This window comes from Dermacentor albipictus, chromosome 1 (assembly GCF_038994185.2).
Source record: "Dermacentor albipictus isolate Rhodes 1998 colony chromosome 1, USDA_Dalb.pri_finalv2, whole genome shotgun sequence".
NCBI classification, from domain to species: Eukaryota; Metazoa; Arthropoda; class Arachnida; order Ixodida; family Ixodidae; genus Dermacentor; species Dermacentor albipictus.
Genome location: NC_091821.1, coordinates 116,911,283 through 116,934,486, shown reverse-complemented (window position 1 = coordinate 116,934,486; position 23,204 = coordinate 116,911,283). Strand labels below are relative to the sequence as shown.

Below are 23,204 nucleotides of genomic sequence, written 5' to 3'. Positions count from 1 at the left end.
GCAGTGAGACAGTCATTTTACTTCAGGTCCCACTAACAACAGGCTGTGGACATAAGAGAAAAAATACAACCAGTAGGCTCACAAGCTAAATGGAGCATAATCTGTAAAAACAGAACTAAACTTGACCACTAATTCAGCTGTTAACTCAATTCAACTACCATTTGGTTTAAATTGAGACTGTCTATCCATACCTTTGCTCACATTTTCAAAAAGAAAATTACCTCTTGATCGTTTGCCTTTCCCTTTAGCAGCTGTAGCATCATTTTCTGAGCCAGAATTGTTAGCATCACCATCTTGAGACTCCAGGTAGCCTTCAGGATACTATAGGTAAAGCAGAAACATTTAGAATGAATTAGAGTAGAAAGACGCAGAAACAAAAGAGTAAGGACAAATTAATATAAAGAGGTTTCTGTGAAAATTTCTATGAGGTGCCCCGCAATTCACCTGCAGAATCATGCAAATTATGTCACAGGAAGACAGGCAGAAAGGAACATGCATAATTACTAACTTTACAAGCAAACACCCATAGGAATTCAAGTACTAGTATGTTTAATCCTATAACAGCGTCTACAGGTCTGTATGAATCTGGCAGCACTATGCATAAGCACCAGCAGTTGATCATTTTACTAAAAAGTTACTCTACAGCCTTAACAGTAATACACCACATCAGGAGCTCCACATTTTAAACACAAAGATACAAATTGTTGCTTTAGCTAGCCTGTTCAGACGTTTTAAAAATAAAACACTGAGTCTCAGCAACACAGTCTTTTAGTTAACTTCCAAAATGTCACTTTGACTATACTTCTGAATGAAAATGTCAGAAAATGCTTGATAGGTTGCATTTTGGAATGGAATGTTTTATTTAATGTATGTTTATTTGCTGGTTGACAGTTCAAATCATTAATAATGAAAAATCAAAACAATGGGCAATAGCAGGAGCAATAACAATCCGATCTGACAGCAGACAAGTCTGTTGCCAGATTTCAAGGACTGGGGGAACTTATGTTCTGGAAGCAACCTGCTTTTCTCTACAAATAGATTTTGAAACTAACCTGCATGCAAAGACCCAGTTTCTCAGCCGCTAGCTTGCCAGCTGCCGTCCAAGGAGCAGGACTCTTGTCGTCTCTTCGAAGCAAGTAGCGCCAGACCAGGAAACCGGATTTTCCCTTTTCAGGCCAGTACTTCACCAGCTACAACCATAAAATTATAAATGGAAAACCATTAAGTGCAACAATCGCCTGTGCCAAGGGTGCAGCAAAAGGCTCAATAGTGGACCGATATACCTACTACAGGAATGGAATTTTCACAAGGTAAAAATGCCTTGTTCCATTGTGGTAAAAGTCAGAGTACCAAATGATTAAGCATGAAATCATATTGTCACAGTGCACTGACAATGTAAACACCAATATAATGGAAGACAGTATTGCAGACTCATTCTTACATGCAGCCCACAATCGTAAACAATTGTGCACTGTAAACAGCCTGTAAATATAACCTATCTTCTCCCTGTAATATCTTCATGAAAGTGTGGGGTCACTTCTACAAAGCCCTGTTCAAAAGCATCTAACAGGCCTCGCTGCATTGACAAGTGTAGCCATTAGTACTATTGCACTTTTACTCGGCATGTTTCATTAGCACATAAATGAATGAAGTACACGTACCAGTGCGAGATGCACTCATTACTACCATAAATTTAATTTTAACAAGTGCAATAACAGAAGGAGGAAGATTCGAAATTTTTTATTTATAAGCCCTGGGAAAACTCTCGTGTAGAGGTGTGCGAATATCAAAATTTTTGTAATACAAATCAAATACGAATGTGTTGCTTCGAATATTGAATAATGATAGGCACATGCATTTATCAGCAAGTTTGGCAATTTTAATATGTTGGAACATCGCAATTACATTGTCAACGGTGAAAAATTTGACTCGTAAGCGGCTGTACTAAAAGATTGTGCATTTGACTCATGTTAACTAAGGAAATTGAGTAATTCCCAGTAGCTGTTTGTTCTTGTCAACCTGTCTCGTATTATATAGCATCAAGTGCCCGTAAACTTTGAGGCATTTGACCCTGTGCCAGCCGTCACTCATTATATTTGCTGTCAAACAATAAGCTCAGGGTTGGGGCATTGCTACCGAGTAGCAACCCGTAGGACCAGTACTCCCGGAATGAGCATTCTTATTGTAGTTGGATTCTTTTGCACAGCCATGGCCATCACCTTTCATTGCGCTTAAGCGCACCATCGCTGTCCGAAAACCCGTGCCCCTTGCTACTGAGGCACTCGCTTTTCCGCACAGCTGATCGCTTCAGTGGCTGAGCGCACTTTACAGGCAACATTTCACCAGCAGCACGAAATTGCAGTTGAAACTCGATTTAACGAAGTGATGATCACGCTCGAATTATTTCATTAAGTTGGGAAGTTCGGAAAAAGAGTAAGAGATCTTTCGCTCCTCCGAAATCTAAAATTGTAACATGGCGACACCCAAAAGGTACCGTGGCATTGTATTTGCCGCTAACCCATGCCTGCACATTTTAAAAGTCTGCGAGGGGGGCAAAATACCGCCACCTCTAGCACCATCTGGTACAGAAGAGTGCTAGTGACTGGCGAGTCTGTTGTTCCGTGCAGGGGCACAGCATACAACCTCGTCAAAATAAAGCTAGGGCTGGGACTAGGGTGCCTAGATGTTTTAACGCAATAGAGTTAGAGTGCACGCTCAAAGAAAAACCCATCTGCGTCAGAATTTGAAAGAAATCACAGCTTTCTTTACTCATTTATTTCTGGAAAACTTCGTTAAATTGGGTTTAATGCAAGCTGGTTGCGTTCATTCAGGTTGATGACAACATTGAACCTTATAGGTACTTGCCGGGGAATGAAAATTTCTTCGTTATATTGGGAACTTCGTAAAATTGGGTTTTGTTAGATTGAGTTTTAACTATACAGTCGAACTCGGATATATCGAATCTGAAGGAGATCACAAAAAAGTTCGATATGTAGGTAATTCAATATATAAAATAAAAGTATTACAGTCGCCGACCGATTTTCCGGACTCCGAAAATTCGGACATGCCCGATTATTCGGTCAGCTTCACAGCACCGCCATTCTCCCCATAGACCATAATGTATAACAACTGCCGAAATTCTGATTCGGACACTCCTTGAGCCAACTTGGTCAAGAGCACCATGCACCGACTCTGACCGGTGCATGGTACGACTTGCTGAACGCCATTTTTGTTTTGAACGGAGCTTCCTTGCTGCCCCATGAAGTGGCGCTAATGGAAATCCCCACTCATCATCATCGTTTCTGCCTGGTTCGATAGAGTAGCTCTGCAGCAGTTCCGGTTTCAGCTTAGTAAGCCATGTCGAGACAATCCAGCAGCTGATTTGTTGCTCCGCGTTTGTTTCTTCGAGATGATTTGTTTCTTCCCGAGCAGGCCACGTTTTTTCATTTGTGTGACTGGTGTCGGCACGGTGGTGTTTGCTATGTGTGCTGTGTCGAGGTTTCGGTGATCCAACACGGCATACGGAAACATCGCGTCAAGTCTCTAATGGCACCGACAGTGCCCGCGCAAACTGCGCTGGGGAATGCCGGCAAGCGGGTGCCGGGAGGCCTAAGATTTATCGCCTTCCGATGTGCTCCCTACTGACGCGGAAAATATTCTGCCGAGACCTGCACAGTGGTTGCACTGCGACTCCGGACACCGTCTCATTTGAAAATTTCACAGGTGCTGACACTGTTGTACTGACGTGCGCAGAACTCGACAACGGCGAGATCATTCGTCAGGTTTCTGCTGCACCGCCGGGCGATGACTCTTGAGTCGGAAGATGACGAACCATGTGCTACGCTGCCGTCGCATGCGGAGCGTGTACAAGCAGTGACTGTGCTTTCAGCCGCCTATACTGACCGTACGACCCTCTCCGAGATTCTGGCTTATCTGATTGCGCGTAAACGGAACAGCGTGCAACGGCGCATTCACAATTTCTTCAAGCCTACTGCCAAGCCCGAATAAGTGCGTAGAAATAAGGGTTTCATTTTTTTTTCTTGATCTGCTTTTTCGGACACCTGTTTATTCGGACATTTCCGCAGTCCCCGTGAGGTCCAAATAAACGGTCGGCGACTGTATACATAAATTTTCAAGGAGATTTTACAGCTGTTCGTTCTATACAATAATTCGTTATATATGGGTTCGATATATCCGGGTTCAACTGTATTACAAAATTCAGCACACTATCAAACACATTCTTAGACCGGATAGAAACAAACGCTAAGCATTGTTTGCCGCCGCACAGCTATCACTATATTCGATTTGTTTCGAACATTTGTATCAAACCAAATACTATTAGAAAATTTTCTAATTCCTAGGTAGTTTTTGAATCGAATAATAATTATATAATATTCTATGGTATTCAAAATTTTCATATATTTGCACACCCCTACTCTATGTAATGGCAGTTCCCTCTGCCTACCCACTTAACATAGGCACAGCTTTATTCCCAAAATATCAAACTCATGCTTCATAACAAACGGTTAATGACACACCTTGTATACTCCGTCATAGCGGTAGCCATCTTCAGGACAATACTTCGAATGCTTTCGGCCTTTAAAGCTCCTGATCACTCGTACAGGCTTGCCTTCTCGCCAGTCTTTTGCTTCAGCACCATCTTTAGCATTTATTGGTGCTGCACAGTTTCGTGCAAGAGACCTAGGAGACAAACAACATTCTCCTTGATTCCATCAAATCTAAACATAGCAAAGTTTGATTTATAGCTAATCCTTACAGTGCTGTCTCATTACTTCAAATTCATGGTTTATAAAATATTGCTTCAAACGAGACAAAATAAATTTACATATTCAGTGATCACTGCAGGAAGGCCGCATACAATTTGCTGTTACAGTGGTATAATACAGTCACGTAACACATAAATATAAAAATCTCAACAGAACATAAATTAATACAGTCATTTAACTCATTAAAAATACTGATCAAATAAACACTATTACAGGAAGCAACATAATTTTGCACAGCACTCAAAAATAGACAGTAAGTATAACAAAGGAATAAGAACAGTGCTCAGCAAAGAAATGCAGCAACTGTTTCAAACACCTCTTGATCACAAAGATAAGTGAAAGAGGGAAAGAAACTAAGTATCTTTTTGAAAAACCTGTCAATAATATTTGGGAAAATAATTGTGCTATACATTTAGTACAGTCAAACCTGCTATAACGAAATCATATCTGACATGAAAATACCTTTTGTTATATAGAATATCCGTTGTAAGCGTGTATTATTTGCACACTGATATTGGCGTTAAATTTTTAGGTTTACTTTTTTGGGGTACAATAATAATAATAATTCACAATAATAATAAGAAAATCATAGGAATTTATACTTCCGGTTCACGCAGTGCTCACCAGAAATGAGGACAACAGAGGACGACAAAGAAATGCAGTGAAGACATGCATTTTTTCTCTGTTCTCATTTCTGGTGAGCACTGCATGAACCACAAGATGAACACGTGCCAACTTGCTCAGTTTTTAATTCTAAAGCATTATCTTTGTATGTCACCTCAATTCTGCAACTTCTCAACTCTTTAAAAGGTTGATTTGAGGGAAGTACAGTGAAATCCCAATAATTCTAAATCTTTTAATTCAAATGGACAGATAATTCTAACCACTCCATTAGTCGTGGCAAAGTCTTATGTATTTCAATGGAGAAATACTCCCACAAATTCAAACTCCAAAAACTGCAAAATGGTTATTTAAAAGTAAATTTATCTCTTCCGTTGACCACTTTTCAGACAAACCTCAGCCAAAGGCAATATTTGATGCCATAATGTCATGTGCCAACTTTACTGCTCACTACCGCGCGCTCAACTACACCCCCTTCTAGTGCACACTTGATAACGTAATCTTCAACATTGGGCTCACGGGAGGACAACCTACATCCAAGCCATCATTCTTGGCTCACCCTCGCACATTTTCGCTCGTACTCAAAGCATGTGGCACGCGATGTGCAAGCTTATCGCACTTGGACTTTATAGGGAACCTAGGCTTCTTCCGGCAAATGTTGTCGTATGCTGATGGAGCAAAGATAAGACTTTTTAAATGCAAACCCAGTGACAGATTTGCATTTGAGTGCTGCACTACACAATTGATCGGGCAAGCACTACATTTAAAAGGGCTCTCTTTAGTTCGAACCATGTTTTATTTGTATAAATTTGAGGTTCCCCTTGGAGTTTGAATTGACAAGATCCTACTGCATAATTACCATAAGCTTTTGTTATAGGAAATACTTTTGGTACCAAAGACAATTCATTGTAAGCTGGATTGTCTGTACCTGTTAATTGTGAATATAGTCACCAACAGATTATTCACACATGCACGATTATTCGGACTGCTTCGCAGCACCACCTCTGGCCCCATAGACATCATTTCGTACATCAGTGCATCATTCGATAATTTGGACGCCGTCTGCACGAATCGAGCAGAAATCGCGATATTTTGGCTTTGATACATCGCCGGCATCAACACGGCACAATTGTTGGCCATGTTGCCGGCAGCTCCTTGAAAACGAAACTAGCAAAGCTTAGTTGATCTAGCACTGACTGCACCCAAACTGCTAGACAAGACACGCCCGGCAAGCTTAATTGCAAAGCTGCACAGTCATGCGAGTTCTGCCAGTGTTGGTTCAGCACATTCAGTGTTTGTTCGTTCACATGTTACAGTGAAACCTCATTATTTAGCAATTCACGTTAGATGCCACGCCGCTATCAAAAAAGAAATAAATGTGACGTCAGAGTAAATCTTACCTACAGTATGCAGTAGTTAAACCTCAATATAACGAACTTCAATACAACAAAATTCTCAATATAACAAAGTATTTAACTCTTCATGACCTCTTGTGCAAAGAACACCATGTATTTAGAACCTCAACTTAAGGAACTGCATTTGTATGCAACTGCGATATAATAAAATTTTGCTTCCACCGCAAAGGAATGCTGAGACAATAAATGGAAACTCCCGTAGACGCAGATGGTCAAATGGTTGAATTACAAGCAGCTGCTTGCAAACGCACCTCACAAATCGCGCGCTATGCAACAAGAGCAACTGCTGAAGTGAAGCAACATCATGTTCCATATAAAGACCAACTGCGATAAGATCCTATCACACACTGTGCACTTTGTGCTTTAGGTTCGAGTGAAAGTGTGCAAGGGTGAGACAAGAAAGATCGTGGCTTCTTGAGTGCCGCCTTCCCACACGAGCAAAGGGAAAGAGGGGGAGGGGAGCGATCTCACAGTAACGTGACGAAGTGTGCACGAGGGCCGGAGGGGGAAGGCGGAGGTAAGTTGGCGCACATCTCGGCCATGGCTGTTCATGGCTGTAAGCACAGCTCCGCGTAAACACATCTGCACACTCTGCTTTACAGGTAATCTGCCTCATGTGGAAAGAGTGGGCGTGCCAAGACGGCGTGGCATCATGTAAGCTGTTTACCGCGTGTTTAGTATTCGAGGTTGCATAATGTTGAGTTTCAGTGACCCGATGGAGCGAAAGGCAGATGAAGCATACACTTTCCGCTTCCGGCGCTTTTCACGATAGCGTTGTCTCAGTGCGGGCAACACTATTAGCCCCATGGGGGCAAAGTGCACAGGAAAGCGTGGCTGGCTTTGCTTAATTCGTGAAAACATCCTCAACGTGCCTATGTGAAAACATTGTCAATGTGGCATGAAACCGTACCATTCGTCGCAGACTCCCAAATTCATCAAAATTGATTGTTTTCTCATTCATATCTGTTCTTTAGATTGCCCAATAATTCGGAAAATTCTGCGTCCCCTTTCTTTGTAAGAAAAATCAATCGGCGACTGTACTTATTTGAATAAAAGGTCAAATTTAAATAGAAAAAAATTTCGATAGAACAAAGCAAATTGCCCGATTTTACCTAATTCGTTATATCAAGGTTTAACTGTATAAGGCTTTTTTGCCTTTTTTTCCACAGCAGTGAAAAATTCCGTCTCTCTCGCATGACCATGTGATAAAAAAAAATTAAGGGGTTTTACGTGCCAAAACCACTTTCTGATTATGAGGTGCGCTGTAGTGGGGGACTCCGGAAATTTCGACTACCTGGGGTTCTTCAACGTGCACCTAAATGTAAGTACACGGGTGTTTTCGCATTTCGCCCCCATCGAAATGCGGCCGCCGTGGCCGGGATTCGATCCCGCGACCTCGTGCTCAGCAGCCCAACACCATAGCCACTGGGGTCATGTGATAGCACAAAAGCAAGCAGCATTTTGAAATTTTGGCAGGGAACATAACAGCAGAGCAAACGGCTCGACCGGCTTTCCCCCAATGCGCGTGTGCGCATTTTTTGAGCAATCTGCTACTCAGCAAAACCGGCACCGCTCCACTGAAATGCAGAACCTACAGCCACGTGGTACCGATCGTCCCGTGCATCTTGTGTGCAGCGTGTCACCTACTAAGCGCACGCTGTCATTGTGCCGGTATGCTTGCTGTATCACATGTGTGCGTTTTGTCAGCAAACTGCAGCATCTGTGCAGTCAGCTTTCTTCGTGACAGCACCACTCTTGGTTATGCACACGTGTAGCATGTATCTTATTGAGCCAACGCAGTGATGGGGGGCTGCTTTTGTTTCTGCAAGCGATCAGCACTTGAAGTGGTCTCACTCAAACAGGCAGCAGGGAACAGTGGTGCGTTTGGGTTATCGCCAATTAAAAGCAAGCAGTAAGCTTACAATGACGCTACACACCATGCCACATACGCTGCATAGCACATAGTTGAAGATGCTAATCACGATAGGGTTGGGCAGCAATAAGTCATACCGGCCCACCCGTTCATGGATATTTGTATTCTTTGCCGTGCCCGCCACCACGCCTCCATGCATTTCTAATCCTTATCGGTATAGGCATTACCACAATTACAGCAAAGCCAGAATCATTGGTAGACGGTCTCCGCATTTACGTAAAAGGCGGAAGACCTTTTGAAGCACAACATGGCATACATTTTCGTTTTGCCATTTGTAGAATAAGGTCACTTGTTTTCTGGCCAATGCGATATTGCGAACACTCAATTATTTGAACTTTCAGTCAGTCCCTATCGAGTCTAAATTAATGGTCAGTGACTGTATAAGAGACAATGCACTGAAAGTGCCGCTAGCTATTTTAACGAGAAAAAATAGGTGTAGGGCCGTCCGAAGTTAAATCAAATGACAATAATTCAGAAAGTACATGCTTCATGGACACATTCAGGACATCTCAAAGTAATGCAGTTGACTCTCGTTACAATGAACCCTGATAATCAGACGAAAAATGCCAATTTTTTCCGAAGTCCGTAATATCAGAAACGCCTTACTTTGGAAACTTTGGTTGCGATGTATAACAACGTTATTGCAAAGAGTGAGTGACGAATGTTCAAATTAAAAAACAAACAAACAAAGAAGTCGCAGTTTCACCTGAAAGGCGAAGCATCGATTGCGATGCCAAATTTGTAGACAGCTATGCGAAGCAAGGATAGTAGTTTTAACGGCCGTATAAAGTTGTAAACATTAGCGTACTAACTAAATTAACAAGCACCATGTCACGCGCACACAAGTAAACATGAACACATCTCGCTTGATGACCGCGGAAAGTCACTGTAAAAACGTTGGAGCGGGGAAGGATGGCAGCAACAGCGAGCAAATTTACCTTCGTGCTGTCTCTTGCTTCAACACAAACTAAACGTCAAAAGCACAACACATACGAAGCTATCGGCACTGGGCACATTTTGTCCACATTGCAGATCACTTTGAAGATGAGGCCCAACACAGGAGCGCACTTTGTCCACATTGCAGATCGCTTTCAAGATACAGCGCCCGCCCTGTTAACAGCAGCCACCAGAGTAGCATCCCCCTCTCCCTTGCCTCCCTCGGTGCCTCGCGCGCAAAGGAAGACGGCATGTTCCCGACCCGCATTCCTCTCTCACGGACACGATATTGAGCAGCGATCGTTAGCTGACCCTCGCAAGTCAGTTGCCAGCCCGTGTCGACCTGGCAAAAGTCCATCTTATGTGCTGATTTTGACAAATTTGCCTCTAATTCGTCCGCTGTAGCCGATAGTCCATTGTAGAACGGTCTGTTAAAAACGAACTTCATTGCATAAATAAATAAGGCAGAGCTAACTAAGGTTGAAATATGGTCCATTATATCCAAAAGTCTATTGTACGTGGGCACATTGTAACGAGCATAGACTGTATGAGTGTAGAAAGGCAAACCAGCACAGCAATTCAACAGTGCATGAGGGGCTCATTTAGTTCCGTGACAGCAAAGGACCTACGGTAGCTAAAAAGTTCTTGCATTAGAAAAAATACACAGCGCACAATTGGCAATAACTTAAGTGAGAAGGAAGCAGTAAAGAGCACAAGGCAGGAAAGATTCAAGATATCCAAATCGTAAACCATTGGCAAAATTTTGCTAAGGTCCCCACAGCAATGGCAGCAAAATTGCTACACAACTGGGGCAGGCTATAATGTTGTTTGCTTCTATGAAGCTCCAGGACAGACTCAACCATGTGCCATTGATGACACAAGTTCCATTACAGCTTTCGACAGGACTTCGTGGGAAACAAAGATGAAAAACACTTCTGCTATAGAAAATAGAGTGTGTGAGAGGTAACTTACATGTTCATGCGAGTCAACTTTTGGTCACAAGACTGCTCTGCAGTGCGCTTGTTTCCGGACAGGTCACGGCCACCACTGCCAGTATATAAGAACTGCTCACCATCGTCCTGTGGGACAATAGAGACAGTACAATTACAGTAAAAGCTCTAATTCAAGTTCCACGGGGATGCTATGAAAATTCGAATTATACAAACTTCGAACTAATCAAGGTCAGAAAAAAATTGCTCGGTTAAGGTGCTCATATAGTCCGACGTGGCTTGAGCACGCGCGCACACAAGCTACACACACGTGAGCAACACCGCCTATACTTCGAAGCACTGGCGCAGCCAACGTAACCAGACACATTGGCCGCGTCCAGTTACGGACGCATTGTTTTATATGGCGCAGAGGAAAAAAAATGTCACAATTTCGCCCGAATAGCGAAGCATTGATTGCAATAGCAAATTAGTAGAAAGCTATACGATAGAAGGATTGTAGTTTTATCGACTGTACAAATTTGAAAACATTCACTTGCTAACTAAATTAACAAGTACGGTGTCATGCACGCACAGGTAAACATAACACATCTTGCTCTATGACCGCAGAAACTTGCTGAAAAATGCTGGAGTGAGGTAAACATGAACACATCTTGCTCTATGACCGCAGAAACTTGCTGAAAAATGCTGGAGTGAGGAATCGCCGCAGTGGCAGTGAGCGAATTGACCTTCATACAGCTCTCGCTTCAATGTGAACAAAACGTAGAAAGCAAATCACGTACAAAGCTACCGGCACTACAGGCACTCTGCAGACATCGCAGATCGCATTGAAGATGAGGCCCACGTGGGTGCCCACTTTGGCTACGTCGCAGATTGCTTTCAAGATACAGTGCCCACATGGCCGCGCCGTAAGCAGTAGCCACCTACAGCCACCGGAGTACGTCCTCCATCTACCTCCCTCCGCCTCACCCCCGTGCCTCGCACGCAATGGGAGAGGGCACGCATCCGCCCCACCTTCCTCGTTCGTGCACGCGAGATTGAGCAGCCTTTGCCGTCACCCTCGCACGCTTTTGCTTGCACATACAGCATACAGCGCACGGCGACGCGTCTCAGGAGAGAGATGCAAATCCATCTCTCTGCAGTCAGACCTAAACAAAGGGCCGTAGATGAAAAAAGCAAAGCTGCGCGACCCATGCAGCGACGCCAGCGTCGCCAACGTGCTCTCGCGCACCAGCACTCTCCCCATCCACGATGACGCAGAGTTCGAATTATCGGTGGCGGTGCATATCTCAGTGTGAATTAGCGGAATGTGTTACATTTTGCTTTCAATGCATTTCTAGACGGACTGCGGTGGCTACTTCGTATCATCCAAAATTTTGAATTAACGAGTTGTGAAGTAACGAGCTTTTACTGCCCAACACACATCCCCACATACTGTACAAACATAGCAACCACAACAGCTCCCCTTTGTACAATTACTGAAAAGCATTATAAAAACATGCTCAGCGTCTGTCTACAAGTACACTACCAGGTGCTGCACATACAACCCAAGCAACCACGGATATCCGTGGGATGTCGAGCACAATTCCTAATGTCCATCCACCTAAATATCCATCCCGCACATCCATAAAATGTCCATATCCTGTTTCGATGTCCAGAGGACATCCTGTTTAGAACATCCCCTGGCTGCAGATAAATGGGCATGCCATGGGACATAAGTTAGGTCATGGAGCAATGTCCTAATAAGAAAAACATATAGTTGGAAGTTCTAAAGGTTCGTAATTCGTTTTATATTTTCATGCATTTCATATATTTCATGTATTTATATCTCAGCATAACAGATCTCAAAGGCTATGGTTTCCCAGGCTGCACGATTGATTACAGAAGCAAAATAAACATCATAGAGGCCATGAAGTAGTAGACAATCTCTAAGGCTATGCTTTTGCTACAATTTTGCTATATGAATCCTGTTGAAGTGATTTTGGGAGCTGGAAACACATGATAGCTAGACGTTTGGTTTTTGGATACCAACCATTCCCAAAACGAGTAGTTATTTCACTGACTAATTTTATAATAAAAGAATGTTTCAACAAAATATTTTAAATTTGCGTTGACATATCAAAAAGCCTTGGCAAAGCATGCTGTTCGACAGTGTCCAGCAGTGATCTAATCCAATCCAAGTTGCAGCCATCGTTTCATTGTTTTAATGGTGGCAAAGCGCCGATGCAGTGTTGGTTCGTTTGTCATCTTGACAGCCTGCCTGAAGTCACCTGCTCAGCTATTCAGGTATGACAGCTACATCTACCTCAATTTGAGGCATTGGAGTATTGAAATGTGTTTTGTTCCCAGGCGCATTCAAGCCCTAAAGTGAAGGAAAAGGCGTACATGCGAAAGAAAGCGTCACTACAAACAAAGGCTATATATGAGGACTTCAGATCTCGCGCCGGCAGCTGACCAGTCAATGGCCACAAAAATCAAGTTCAGTATGGTGCAGTGGTGAATGTACGCGGCACACGTGCATTAACATGTGTTGTCATCCTACCCATGCGAACGTTTGTGTGCCTTGTGATGTTTGCCGCTGTATAGAGGCAGCATCGGAAGTTAATGCCAATGATTGCGGCACGACACGAACCCCGACCTCGGGCTCAGAAGCAAAATTCTGCAGCCACTCACAAGCGAAGCAGGTATTACTCTTATACAATTAAATTGAATGTATTTTGTTGGTAACAATCATTCACTGCTCTACGGTTGCTAAGTGCAAGTACATTAAAACCTCGTTAAACTGTACCCGCTTAAACGGTAGTTTCGTTTTAAAAGTGGTAAAGTCAAATCCTCGACTCAGCGGCCGTTGGACATAATGTGTTTTGTATCCGCATAAACCATAACAGCTTATTGCGTACATATCGGTTAACAAGTAGTGTTTCAACTTTTTGTCGCACAAACACGGCGGTGCGTCGTCTCCATCAGGTGGCCCGGAAGAACAACAAGCCTCAGAGATCGGAACGGCCTCCAAGCGCCCTGTGCGTTCGCGCATGAGGCCACATCAACATCAACAACATTTCGGCGGCGTGCCAGAGAGCATTGTGGCGTCACGCATGCAAGGACTCGCGTCATGCCGAAGCTCGAATAAAAAAAGGCGCCGGATGCTCAGCATAGAAGAAAAATTAGACATCATTCATGCTATCGAACGTGACATGAAGAAGTTGGCACTGGCATGCGACAGGGATCTGCTGTTTACAGTGTGTGGCATTTGGAATGCGAAGAAGTTGCGCGGCAGCGCTGCTGCGACTGCGAAGGGATGTCGACTACGAGGTTCGACTTTTCGCCATCGTTGCCTCTGTTGTTGCCGAAGTGTCGGCTAGTGACAGTGATGAGGACGACACGGAAAGCGACAGCACGGGCGATACAGGCCCGACAGTGGCAAAAGCTGCGCGCAACGTCAGCCTCATGAATGCAATCATCGCGACGAGAACCACACCCCGCAATAAAAAGGCGCCCCGCGACTTCTGCAGCGCTACCACACGTGTGCACGGAGAATACGTAACGCCAACAAGGAATCTGCCATGTGACTGTTTGCCGAAGAGGGGGCTGGCTGAAAAGCTGGCTCGCAGCTTCAGTAAGTTTGAGGCCGCTGTCACGCTGCTAGGCCGCCGCGGCATCAAACAAAAATAACACTTTTGTCGCGCGAAGTGAATAAATACTGCATGTTTTTTTTCTCCTTTCATTGCACTCTCTCCGAGTTCCGTTTTTGACAGGTAAGTGGTCGATCTCATGCTATTTCGGCTAAACAGTACTACCGTTTAGTATGTACCTTTTCCGAGCTCCAGCCAACTACGGTTTAACAAGGTTTCACTGTACTGGTTATACTGCTATTAAATCCATCTGTGGTGGAAATTTCCGTATATTATTTATGGATATGCATAATGGCTGTCCCAATATATCATTCTTGTAGCCAAAGCTGTAAACATTAGCAGTTTCAAGTTTCATGCACTTTATTTCTTTCTTACTAAGCTTCCAAGTGAAAAAAAAAAAAATTGCTCCTTAAAATTAAAAATTAAATTGTGGGGTTTTACGTGCCAAAACCACTTCCTGATTATGAGGCACGCCGTAGTGGAGGACTTCGGAAATTTCGACCACCTGGGGTTCTTTAACGTGCACCTAAATCTAAGCACACGGGTGTTTTCGCATTTCGCCCCCATCGAAATGCGGCCGCCGTGGCCGAAATTGCTCCTTGTATGCAAATAATAAATTTCAGTTGTAACTATTGTTAAACAATATATAAATTCCTCGAACTAGCAGCAATGGCAGTGCTGTCTGTGTTAAAGCATTCCATCCCAATGAGTTTGCAGGTGCGTCGCATTTTATGTTTTTCATATCTTTGAAAATGCATTCTATTTCTGACATAATGTACATAATTAAGTTTGAATGATACCTCACAATATTCTGTGTGCACTTATTTATGTCTGTATTAAGTAACCTTGTTTAATCAGTGCCAAACAAGACAAAGGACGACAAAGTTAGGATGAAGACAGTGTTTGTCTTTCTCCCACCTTTTTTGCCGTCCTTTGTCTAGCCCGTTCTCATACCTTGCTCTATTAGCTAAGCCTTGATGCTTACACTTCCACTACGCACTGTGCGGTCTTTTTGTCGTTTCTGCCAAGCATTTATTCTAGCTTCTAAGCTTTTTTTCTTTACTGTAAAGCATGTGCCTATAATGAATCTTCGTAAGGTTTGGCGGTACGAAAAAGTAAAGTATAATAATTACATGAGACCTCGTTTAGTTGTATTGTCTTTCCCACAGTTGTTGGACTCTGTTTAACAAGCTGAAAGGAGTTTCTATCTTTGTTTTTTGTCTTCATACTGTTCTAACTTCAGTCATCATATCTAGATCTGCAAAGTCTTTCTTTTTTTTATCAGCACTTATATTTGTTGCTATAAACAGTATTCATGTGTGCTTTGTGAACTCTACAGCATAAGGTGGCAGTAAAAGATTTACTGTATTTTGAAACTGGTGTGGGCCCCTCCGCCCACCACCTTTTTTTTTGCTTTGCAGCAGAGCAATGACAGTGAAATGCACTGCAGCACCCGACCGGTTGTTAAATAACAGTGGTTGGGTGTACGTGTGTGGAAGCACACGCACGCGTACACACACATACACACACACACACACAAATATATATATACATATTCAGTTAAAACTTGATCTAACGAAGCCAGATTTTATGAAGTTCACCATCTAATGAAGAAATTTCCATTCCCCGGCAGGTATCTATAGGGTTTAATGTTGTCATCAAACCAAACCAAATTAGCGAAACTAACTTTGCCAAACTCAATTTAACAAAGTTTTTCCTGAAATAAATTAGTAAAAAAGCGGTAACTTCTTTCTAATATTGACACAGATGGGTTTTTCTTCAAGCGTGTGCCCTAAAAGCTATCACGTTAAAACATCTAGGTGCCCTGGTCACGGCCTTAGCATTATTTTGACAAGGCTGCATGCCGCGTCCATGCATGGAACAGCGGACTCGACACCACCTCAGTAGACAGTTTTAGTATAGCGTACGGTATTCCATTGCGTACACTAAAAAATAGCGGGTCGTCACTGCGCATGCGCTGAACGCTAAACGAAATAGCGGGTATGCGGGCGTACGCAACGCAAACGAGTTAGCGTTAGCGTTTTTGCGGGGTTTGCGGAGTTTGCGGGAAACATGGCGGCGATCCCGGCTGCCCGCTTCGAATTGAATTTGGCGTTGCTTTCGTAAAATGCACTTCGTTCGTAGCAAATGACTGTGTAAACGGCTTTCGCTTAGTCTCAGGCCGCTTCGAAAACAGAGTATTATGGATCACTTCGTGGTGTTTTCGAGATCGCTTCTCGTTTCGAACGAGTCGAAGCCTAACGAAAGAAACGTTCAAGATGTCAGCGCCACCTATCACTACAGGCGCGAAATAGCCGCAACGACGGAATACGGCCTCAGAGATCCGAAGACATCGTCGGCCAACTAAAATTGTAGAAAACGTGCGCTGCTTAGCGTACGCTATTTTATAGCGTATAGCGTATGCTATAGTTGTGTACGCTAAACTAAAACTGTCTAGTAAAGGCGGCGATGGTTGCTTTCGCTATTTCATGGTTTATGCAACAGATGGCTATATTAGTGGCAAATACAATGACCCGGTAGCTCCTGCGTGTCGCTACGTTACAAGTTTAGATTTTGAAGGACCGAAAAATTCCTATCTTGTTTTACAATCTTCCCAATTTAACGAAATAATTCGAGCGTGGTCATCACTTTGTTCAATAGAGTTTCAACTGCGCACACGACACACATACCATCCAAAATATGTCCGCCACAGGATCCCTTTTCGGATGTCCGATAGATGTACAAATTCGTTTTTGGATATCCATTGGAAGTCTGATGGACGCCTGTTGGAGATTTGCGGACGTCCATCACATGTCCATTATATCGGAGACGGATATCCGTATCTCGCTCAATGGATATCCGTGGTTGCTTGGGACTGTAAATGCCGCAGTAATGCCTCACAACCTGAAGCACTAATGAAAGTAATGACATTTACGATCAGCTCAGTGGCGATAAAATAATCGAGATGCGCAAGCGAGTGTAAAGCACGTCTACTTTGTATGAAGATTTGCATCTTGCACTGCTCCCATACTGCCAGGGAAGTCGTGAAGCCCTCACCGCTGCGGACACTTATCAGTTACAAGCTGGCCAGAACTGAAGCTTCCCCGCTGAATTTTTGCAAATAGTAACAAGGGTTCTGGATTCCTTCAGCAAATAAAGGCATGTTGATGTATAAGCATTTGTTGTTTTCTTGAGACATTTGATAATCTGACATTCAGTTGATTCGGTCATTTTTTCAGAAACCGTGAAATCCGAATTTCTGAGGTTTTACTTTGCAAAGGCTTTCACTAAGACTATACAGAAGAATGAAGAATGCAATAAAAGAAGTTACCTGGTCGTCCTCATAGCCTCCTGAAAGAACAATAGAGTAAGCCCCATCTGACTCCCTTCCATGTATTCCTCCAACTGGTGGCCGATGGCAGCCAGATTCTGACACCTGCAAGCAAAAACCAATAAGTAGTTCTCTCTGAATGACAAACGGTAACTTACAATGGACTGTTGTTCACAACACAAAGAAATCATAATCAGACCACACATCTCGAAGATGATCATAATCATCCCTTTGACATTGAATGGCCAGCAGTCGCACTGTTGGCCGCTCCAAACAGATGTCGCTATTGTCGCTACATGCGGCTGTATGTACTTGTATGTTGTAATAAAGTAGCACTTGTGACATGTACGTCACCAGTGCCTTGCTCGCTGATTTGCTGCTCATTCCCTTGTCATGATACATTTAGCGACAAGGGGTAACCAGTAGAGGTACAAAGAATGAAAAACCCTGTTGATAGTACTTGTTTGTTCTCCTGCTGCTGCTTCCACAGCACCAGAGTCTGCACCTTCTACAGGCATGGCTTTTGCACCTGTTGCTCCGCCCTTCCTGTTGTCCCCCAGACTGCTCACTACACCATTACACACCAATAAGCAGAAGAATGTCACCTCATAATTCTATAAACTTCCTCAATTTCAAAAAGTGAAGCGAGTGCTTACAAGCAATACTTGTTTACCAACCAAGTGAAAGTCTAGCAATACCATTAAAGTCAACTTGAGCAACTAAGGGTACTGTAGCTGACCAATTTTTCAGATTTCTTTGATTATTTTAATTCTGCACTGCCGTGTGCTCCACAAGTATAATGGCAACCAAAAATGTGGACCCCACATAATTGTTTGTTTTATTGCGATGTCAATCATATGGACACTGCAGGTGCATTTCTGCCATCGCCGCTGCGATTGCCGTGAGGTAACACATAAGGACCAAGGGCCATAATATCATCCACATGCGCCGTATGCTGTATGTGCAAGTGAAAGCATGCGAGGATGAGTCGACGATGGCGGCTCAATCACGCATGTGCAAGGGAAGTGGGGAAGAAGCACGCCATTTTCCGTCACGTGCAAGGCACGAGGGGAGGGGAAGGGGGGGGGATTCTACTCCAGTGGCTGCTGCATATGGCGCCAGTTACTGTGTATCAACAGCTCTCAACTTAATTTGTAACGAGCGCGAAAGTTTACACAGACAAGGACATGTGGCCAGTCCATCGTGTACGTCTTGCGGCTGCTGCAAGACACTTCAGCATGTGATATTGGAGTGTCCCGCTTTCAGTGCGCAGCGTACGTGGCTAGCGAGGGACTATCATCTCCTTGGCCTGTGGTGTACGACACTCGACGAATGTTTGTACCCCAGTGGTTGTGCATCTCGACGTGATCAGGCTCATCGCACTCTATTTACTTTTCTCGAATTACCTAACTTAGGTTCATGTTTGTAGCGTCGATACTATTTCTCCTATTTACCATTCTGCAGTTGCATGACCTTCAGTGACCAGCCCTACTGTGTATGATCTGTATTGTGTGTTCTACTTTATTATTTTAGATTTGTTCTGTTGCTCTTTCTTTCCTCTTTCCTCCCCTCCCTCCTATCTTCCATTTCTGTGTTGCTGTCACCTCGGGCAGCATTGTGCCTCTTCCAGTGGCAGTTGCCAGCCTGCTCCTCGCTTTCCCTTTCCTGTTAAATGTATATGTTTTCGAAACAAATAATAATAATAATAATAATACTTTGTGGGCTGTTAGCACTGCTGGAAATACACCGATGGGACACTCACAACATCCACACTTCAACGCATCACAACACATCGTAGAATATGAAATGCATGATTAGCGATTATTTCGAGTAAGTAGTGCCACTAGAGCTAAAGCTGAAAAAAGTTTACTGTCTGCTAGTGGACATGGGTTTTTAAATTACCATATGAATACCTAACACATAATACTAAATTCACATTTGAAATCTGGATATTCACACACTACTGCTTTCTGAACAGCTTAAAAAATTACTTCAAGTACTTCTCGCAGTTAGACTTAAGATAAACGACATCCTACTGTATGCCCATCAACAGTATACAATGTGACATCACTCGCAACCCATCACACATGAAGGCATTTTTTGTACTCTTTTTTTGTCTGCTCAAACAGCTTGAACAGTTGCTTTTTTCTGAACACTAGCACTTGAAGAGACACAAGCACAGAAACTTTTGCACATGCACACATACAAATGCACACACAACACAGCAAGTGTAAGTGTTTCAGCAGATAGTCAAAAATGTGAATAGCCCACTAATCATACTACCTCTCACCTTAACCACAGTACTAGTGAATACAGTAAAAATTCCCTATAGCAAAGTTGAAAAGAGGAAGCCGAAATTGCTTTGTTATAACCGTTGACAGTACTCGCAGCTAACATTGCCTGCCAGCACTTGGGAGAGGGGAGGTTGCAGTGATTACTGTCAGGTAAGCCAAAGCCGAAGCAAGAGACCAGTGCACACCACTGAAGGACCGCTAAAGATAGTTTTATGCCACGTCTTCATCAGCAAGACGACTGCTTTTTTTAATGCATCTATGCAATTGTCATGCAAGCAGAAGTAGCAGCACCAGAGGTCTTATCAGTAAAGGAGAATCCTGTTACTTCGAACTTCAAGGTGACCGGAAATTTCTTCGAATAAAACAAAGTTTGAACTAAGGAGAGAGCCTATAAGTACAGTGCCCAATTTATGAGAATTTTGGCCACACCTCAAGGTAAAGTTCACCATCAAAAGTTTCATAATCTCCTAAAGAACCTTATCCTCATCTCATCCCCGTGCATTGAAGCTCCCTTCTCCCCTCCTCTTTCTGGTCGCCCATTCTCTTTCCAGGTTGCCAATTTGCGGCTTGGTAGTGTTGCCAAATCATGCATGCAGTGCCAGCGAAGCAATACTCAGATTATGATGAGCTGCGCTGAACAGCAGCCTAAGAGGTGGTAAACTGGGCCGCAGTAGACACAACATGGATGAGCCGTGCATCTGCAAATGGAGACTGTTTTTACAATTATACGAGTGCTGTTGTATGAAATTATTTGTGTGGGCTATACGCGAGAAAATACAGTATCTTTTCTCCATCAGCATGTGACTTCACGTGCCGCAAGAAGCCTCACCCCTCCTCCCCTGCCTGCTCCTTTTAAGCCAGATCAAGATGACAGCGCACACCACTCTAATTGCTTGGATTCAGCCTCTGCTCCCGGTGCGCCTTTTCTTGTCATTTTTACGGTACGCAACATTATGGAAGCTAGCGACACATCAAACCTTCACCTTTGGTTTGAGTTTACGATAGCAGTTCATGGAAGCAAATAATTTTGTTCGAAATAACCATTGCGAAGTTCTTGGAGTTCAATTTTGCGGGGGATTTCCCCTATACAAACACATAGGACCTTGCTGGGACTAACAGAGCAGTTCGAATTATCCATCAATTCGAATTAATATATTTTGAATTATTGAGATTTCACTGTATTTTGTGAGCATGCCCTCAAAATACTGCAGGCCTCTGCTTTCATAGAATGCTCGTTGCTGTTTGTGAGCAGACGCTGCTGAAAAACAACAAACGCATTCCTTTACACTTGCATGCAGCAACAAGCATTACATGAAGTAGTGCAGAGGCTGCATTTTGTAATAGTGCATTTCATTTTCTATTCTTATCATTTGTCAGAGCGAGTGGCCAATCCCAGTGACCATGGAGGTGCAGCTTCGTTTAAGCCAATAACGAAGATCAAAAAGAATGGAAAACAAAATTGATGATTATAAAAAGTTTACTATGCAAATTCAATGCACATGTAAGCTAAGTGAAGCAAACACTAAAATGCTACAAACTAAATCCAATGCATACAAATGTCTTTATTGTCAAGCAACATAACGTGTTCTCTCATGCAATGTTTATGTTTATGCACAACATTCACAAGCTATGACGAAATGCAAATAGCAGCTCATCCGAATGCACACTGATAATGCACAGAGTGCAAGAGAGTACAGAAGTGCGTGGTGTTGGTAAAGCGGGGTAGCACAGCAGCAGGGGTAGCACAGCAGCAGCAGTAGAGTGCAGGTGTGGGTACCAACTTGACAGAGCAACCGATTTGCCACTTTGCTAGGCAGCCGACAGCTCACAGGAGTTTTGAACTGTTGCATCAGATGTTACTAGCATCATTGCATGCAACCAGATATTGGCCAAAAAGGGGTCAAACAATCAGTAAATCTTAATTATAAACTAAAAAAAGTCCATTATATCCATTTCTAAGAAAGAAGCATGAGAAGGTGTTTCGGTGTTGACAAAGTCCGCATGCGCTATTTCCGGAAGCAAGACAAGGTCCTCGTTACAAATCGGACACGTCGCACCTTTTGCAGGCCAAAAATTGGAATGTTTTTTGTGTGAAAAAAGTTTGAATATGTCAGGAACCTGCGAAGGAAGGCTGCACCATTTGGGATGAAATGATCAGGACGCACGTACAGCCATGGCAAGAAAGCATGGCATCATGTCCACATGGGTCATGCAGCACAATGGACTGTTTGAAAAGGCACACGTTGCGTTGCCAATAACTGCCTCCTTGCTACGAGGAGAAGATCCTCATTTTTCACAGATTTGTGATACGCCTGTGGCGGGGCACAGTTTATCTTCTCACAAATCAAAAACGCCAATCAGACACCGATAAACTTGGACATGCAAATGAGCAGGAGGTCGAGGAAAAAAGGCTTATACAGCATGCTTGTCAAACAACCAGTGTCTAAAAGAAGTGCTTCACTGTGATGCTAGCGGAAGCTGCCACCATACATTTAGCTTGAAGAGAAAGATTATAGCAAAGGCCAACTTTCCAACAGGCATACACATGAGAGTCCAAGAAAAAGGTTAAATGTCTGCTGCTTTAAGACTGACTCGGTTCCAACAATCTGGGGATGGCAACCTGGCCCTGTCTCTCCTTGTGCTTGACAGTTTTTGTGGCCAGTTGGAAGAAACATACGCTGCACAATACAGGAGCTGTGAACTGAGATTGGGATCATTTCAGGTGGGCTCACTTTAGTGCTGCAGCCCCTGGATGTGTGTGTGAACAAGCCATTTAAGGATAACATGCGATACTGGTACACATTCTGGATGACCCAGGAAGGATGTGCCCCGACGCCGACTGATAAGGTTAAGTGGCTGTCCATCGAGCTGGTGAGTTCCTGGATCTTGGATGCATGGCACTGTCTACCAGCTGACCTGATCGTGTAAAGCTTCAAAAAGACTGGCATCGCAAATGCGCTGAATGGCAGCAAGGACAAGCTGTTGTGGGGCCATGATGTGGAAGAATCAGACTTTGCATCGGAATCACCAGACCTGGACAACGGGTCTGGTGATTCCAATGCAAAGTGCAATAAAGAAGCTGTCACAGTTTGCAAATGGTGGACATGTATATTTACTCCAGAGGTAAGTTATCTAATGCATTTATAAAATCATTACCGTCTTACATTTCAATTTTTGCTCTCGTAAAAGTTCCCATAAAGTTTACCTCACATGCTACACACTTAGCTTGGTTTCGTGGAAAAAAGAAAGTGGATTCATTATGCGATTACATCCAATAAACATTAGTATAACGAGCTTCAACATAAGAA

The 23,204-nt window shown here is 43.4% G+C and overlaps 1 protein-coding gene across 2 annotated transcripts in view; it reads right to left on the bottom strand.

Moving 5' to 3' along the window:
• The window catches only part of LOC135907861 (E3 ubiquitin-protein ligase UHRF1-like), an 84,508-nt gene that overhangs the window by 24,652 nt on the left and 36,652 nt on the right, over positions 1-23,204 (bottom strand). The window contains exons 9-14 of one of the 2 annotated variants that reach the window (XM_065439615.2): positions 17,603-17,707; positions 16,962-17,054; positions 10,665-10,771; positions 4,539-4,701; positions 1,053-1,190; positions 222-321 (exon numbers count right to left, since the gene is read on the bottom strand). In XM_065439615.2, coding sequence (XP_065295687.1) covers positions 222-321; positions 1,053-1,190; positions 4,539-4,701; positions 10,665-10,771; positions 16,962-17,054; positions 17,603-17,707 — 706 coding nt within the window. The remainder of the gene's footprint in view (positions 1-221; positions 322-1,052; positions 1,191-4,538; positions 4,702-10,664; positions 10,772-16,961; positions 17,055-17,602; positions 17,708-23,204) is intronic. The other variant, XM_065439616.2, reaches the window with a different exon arrangement.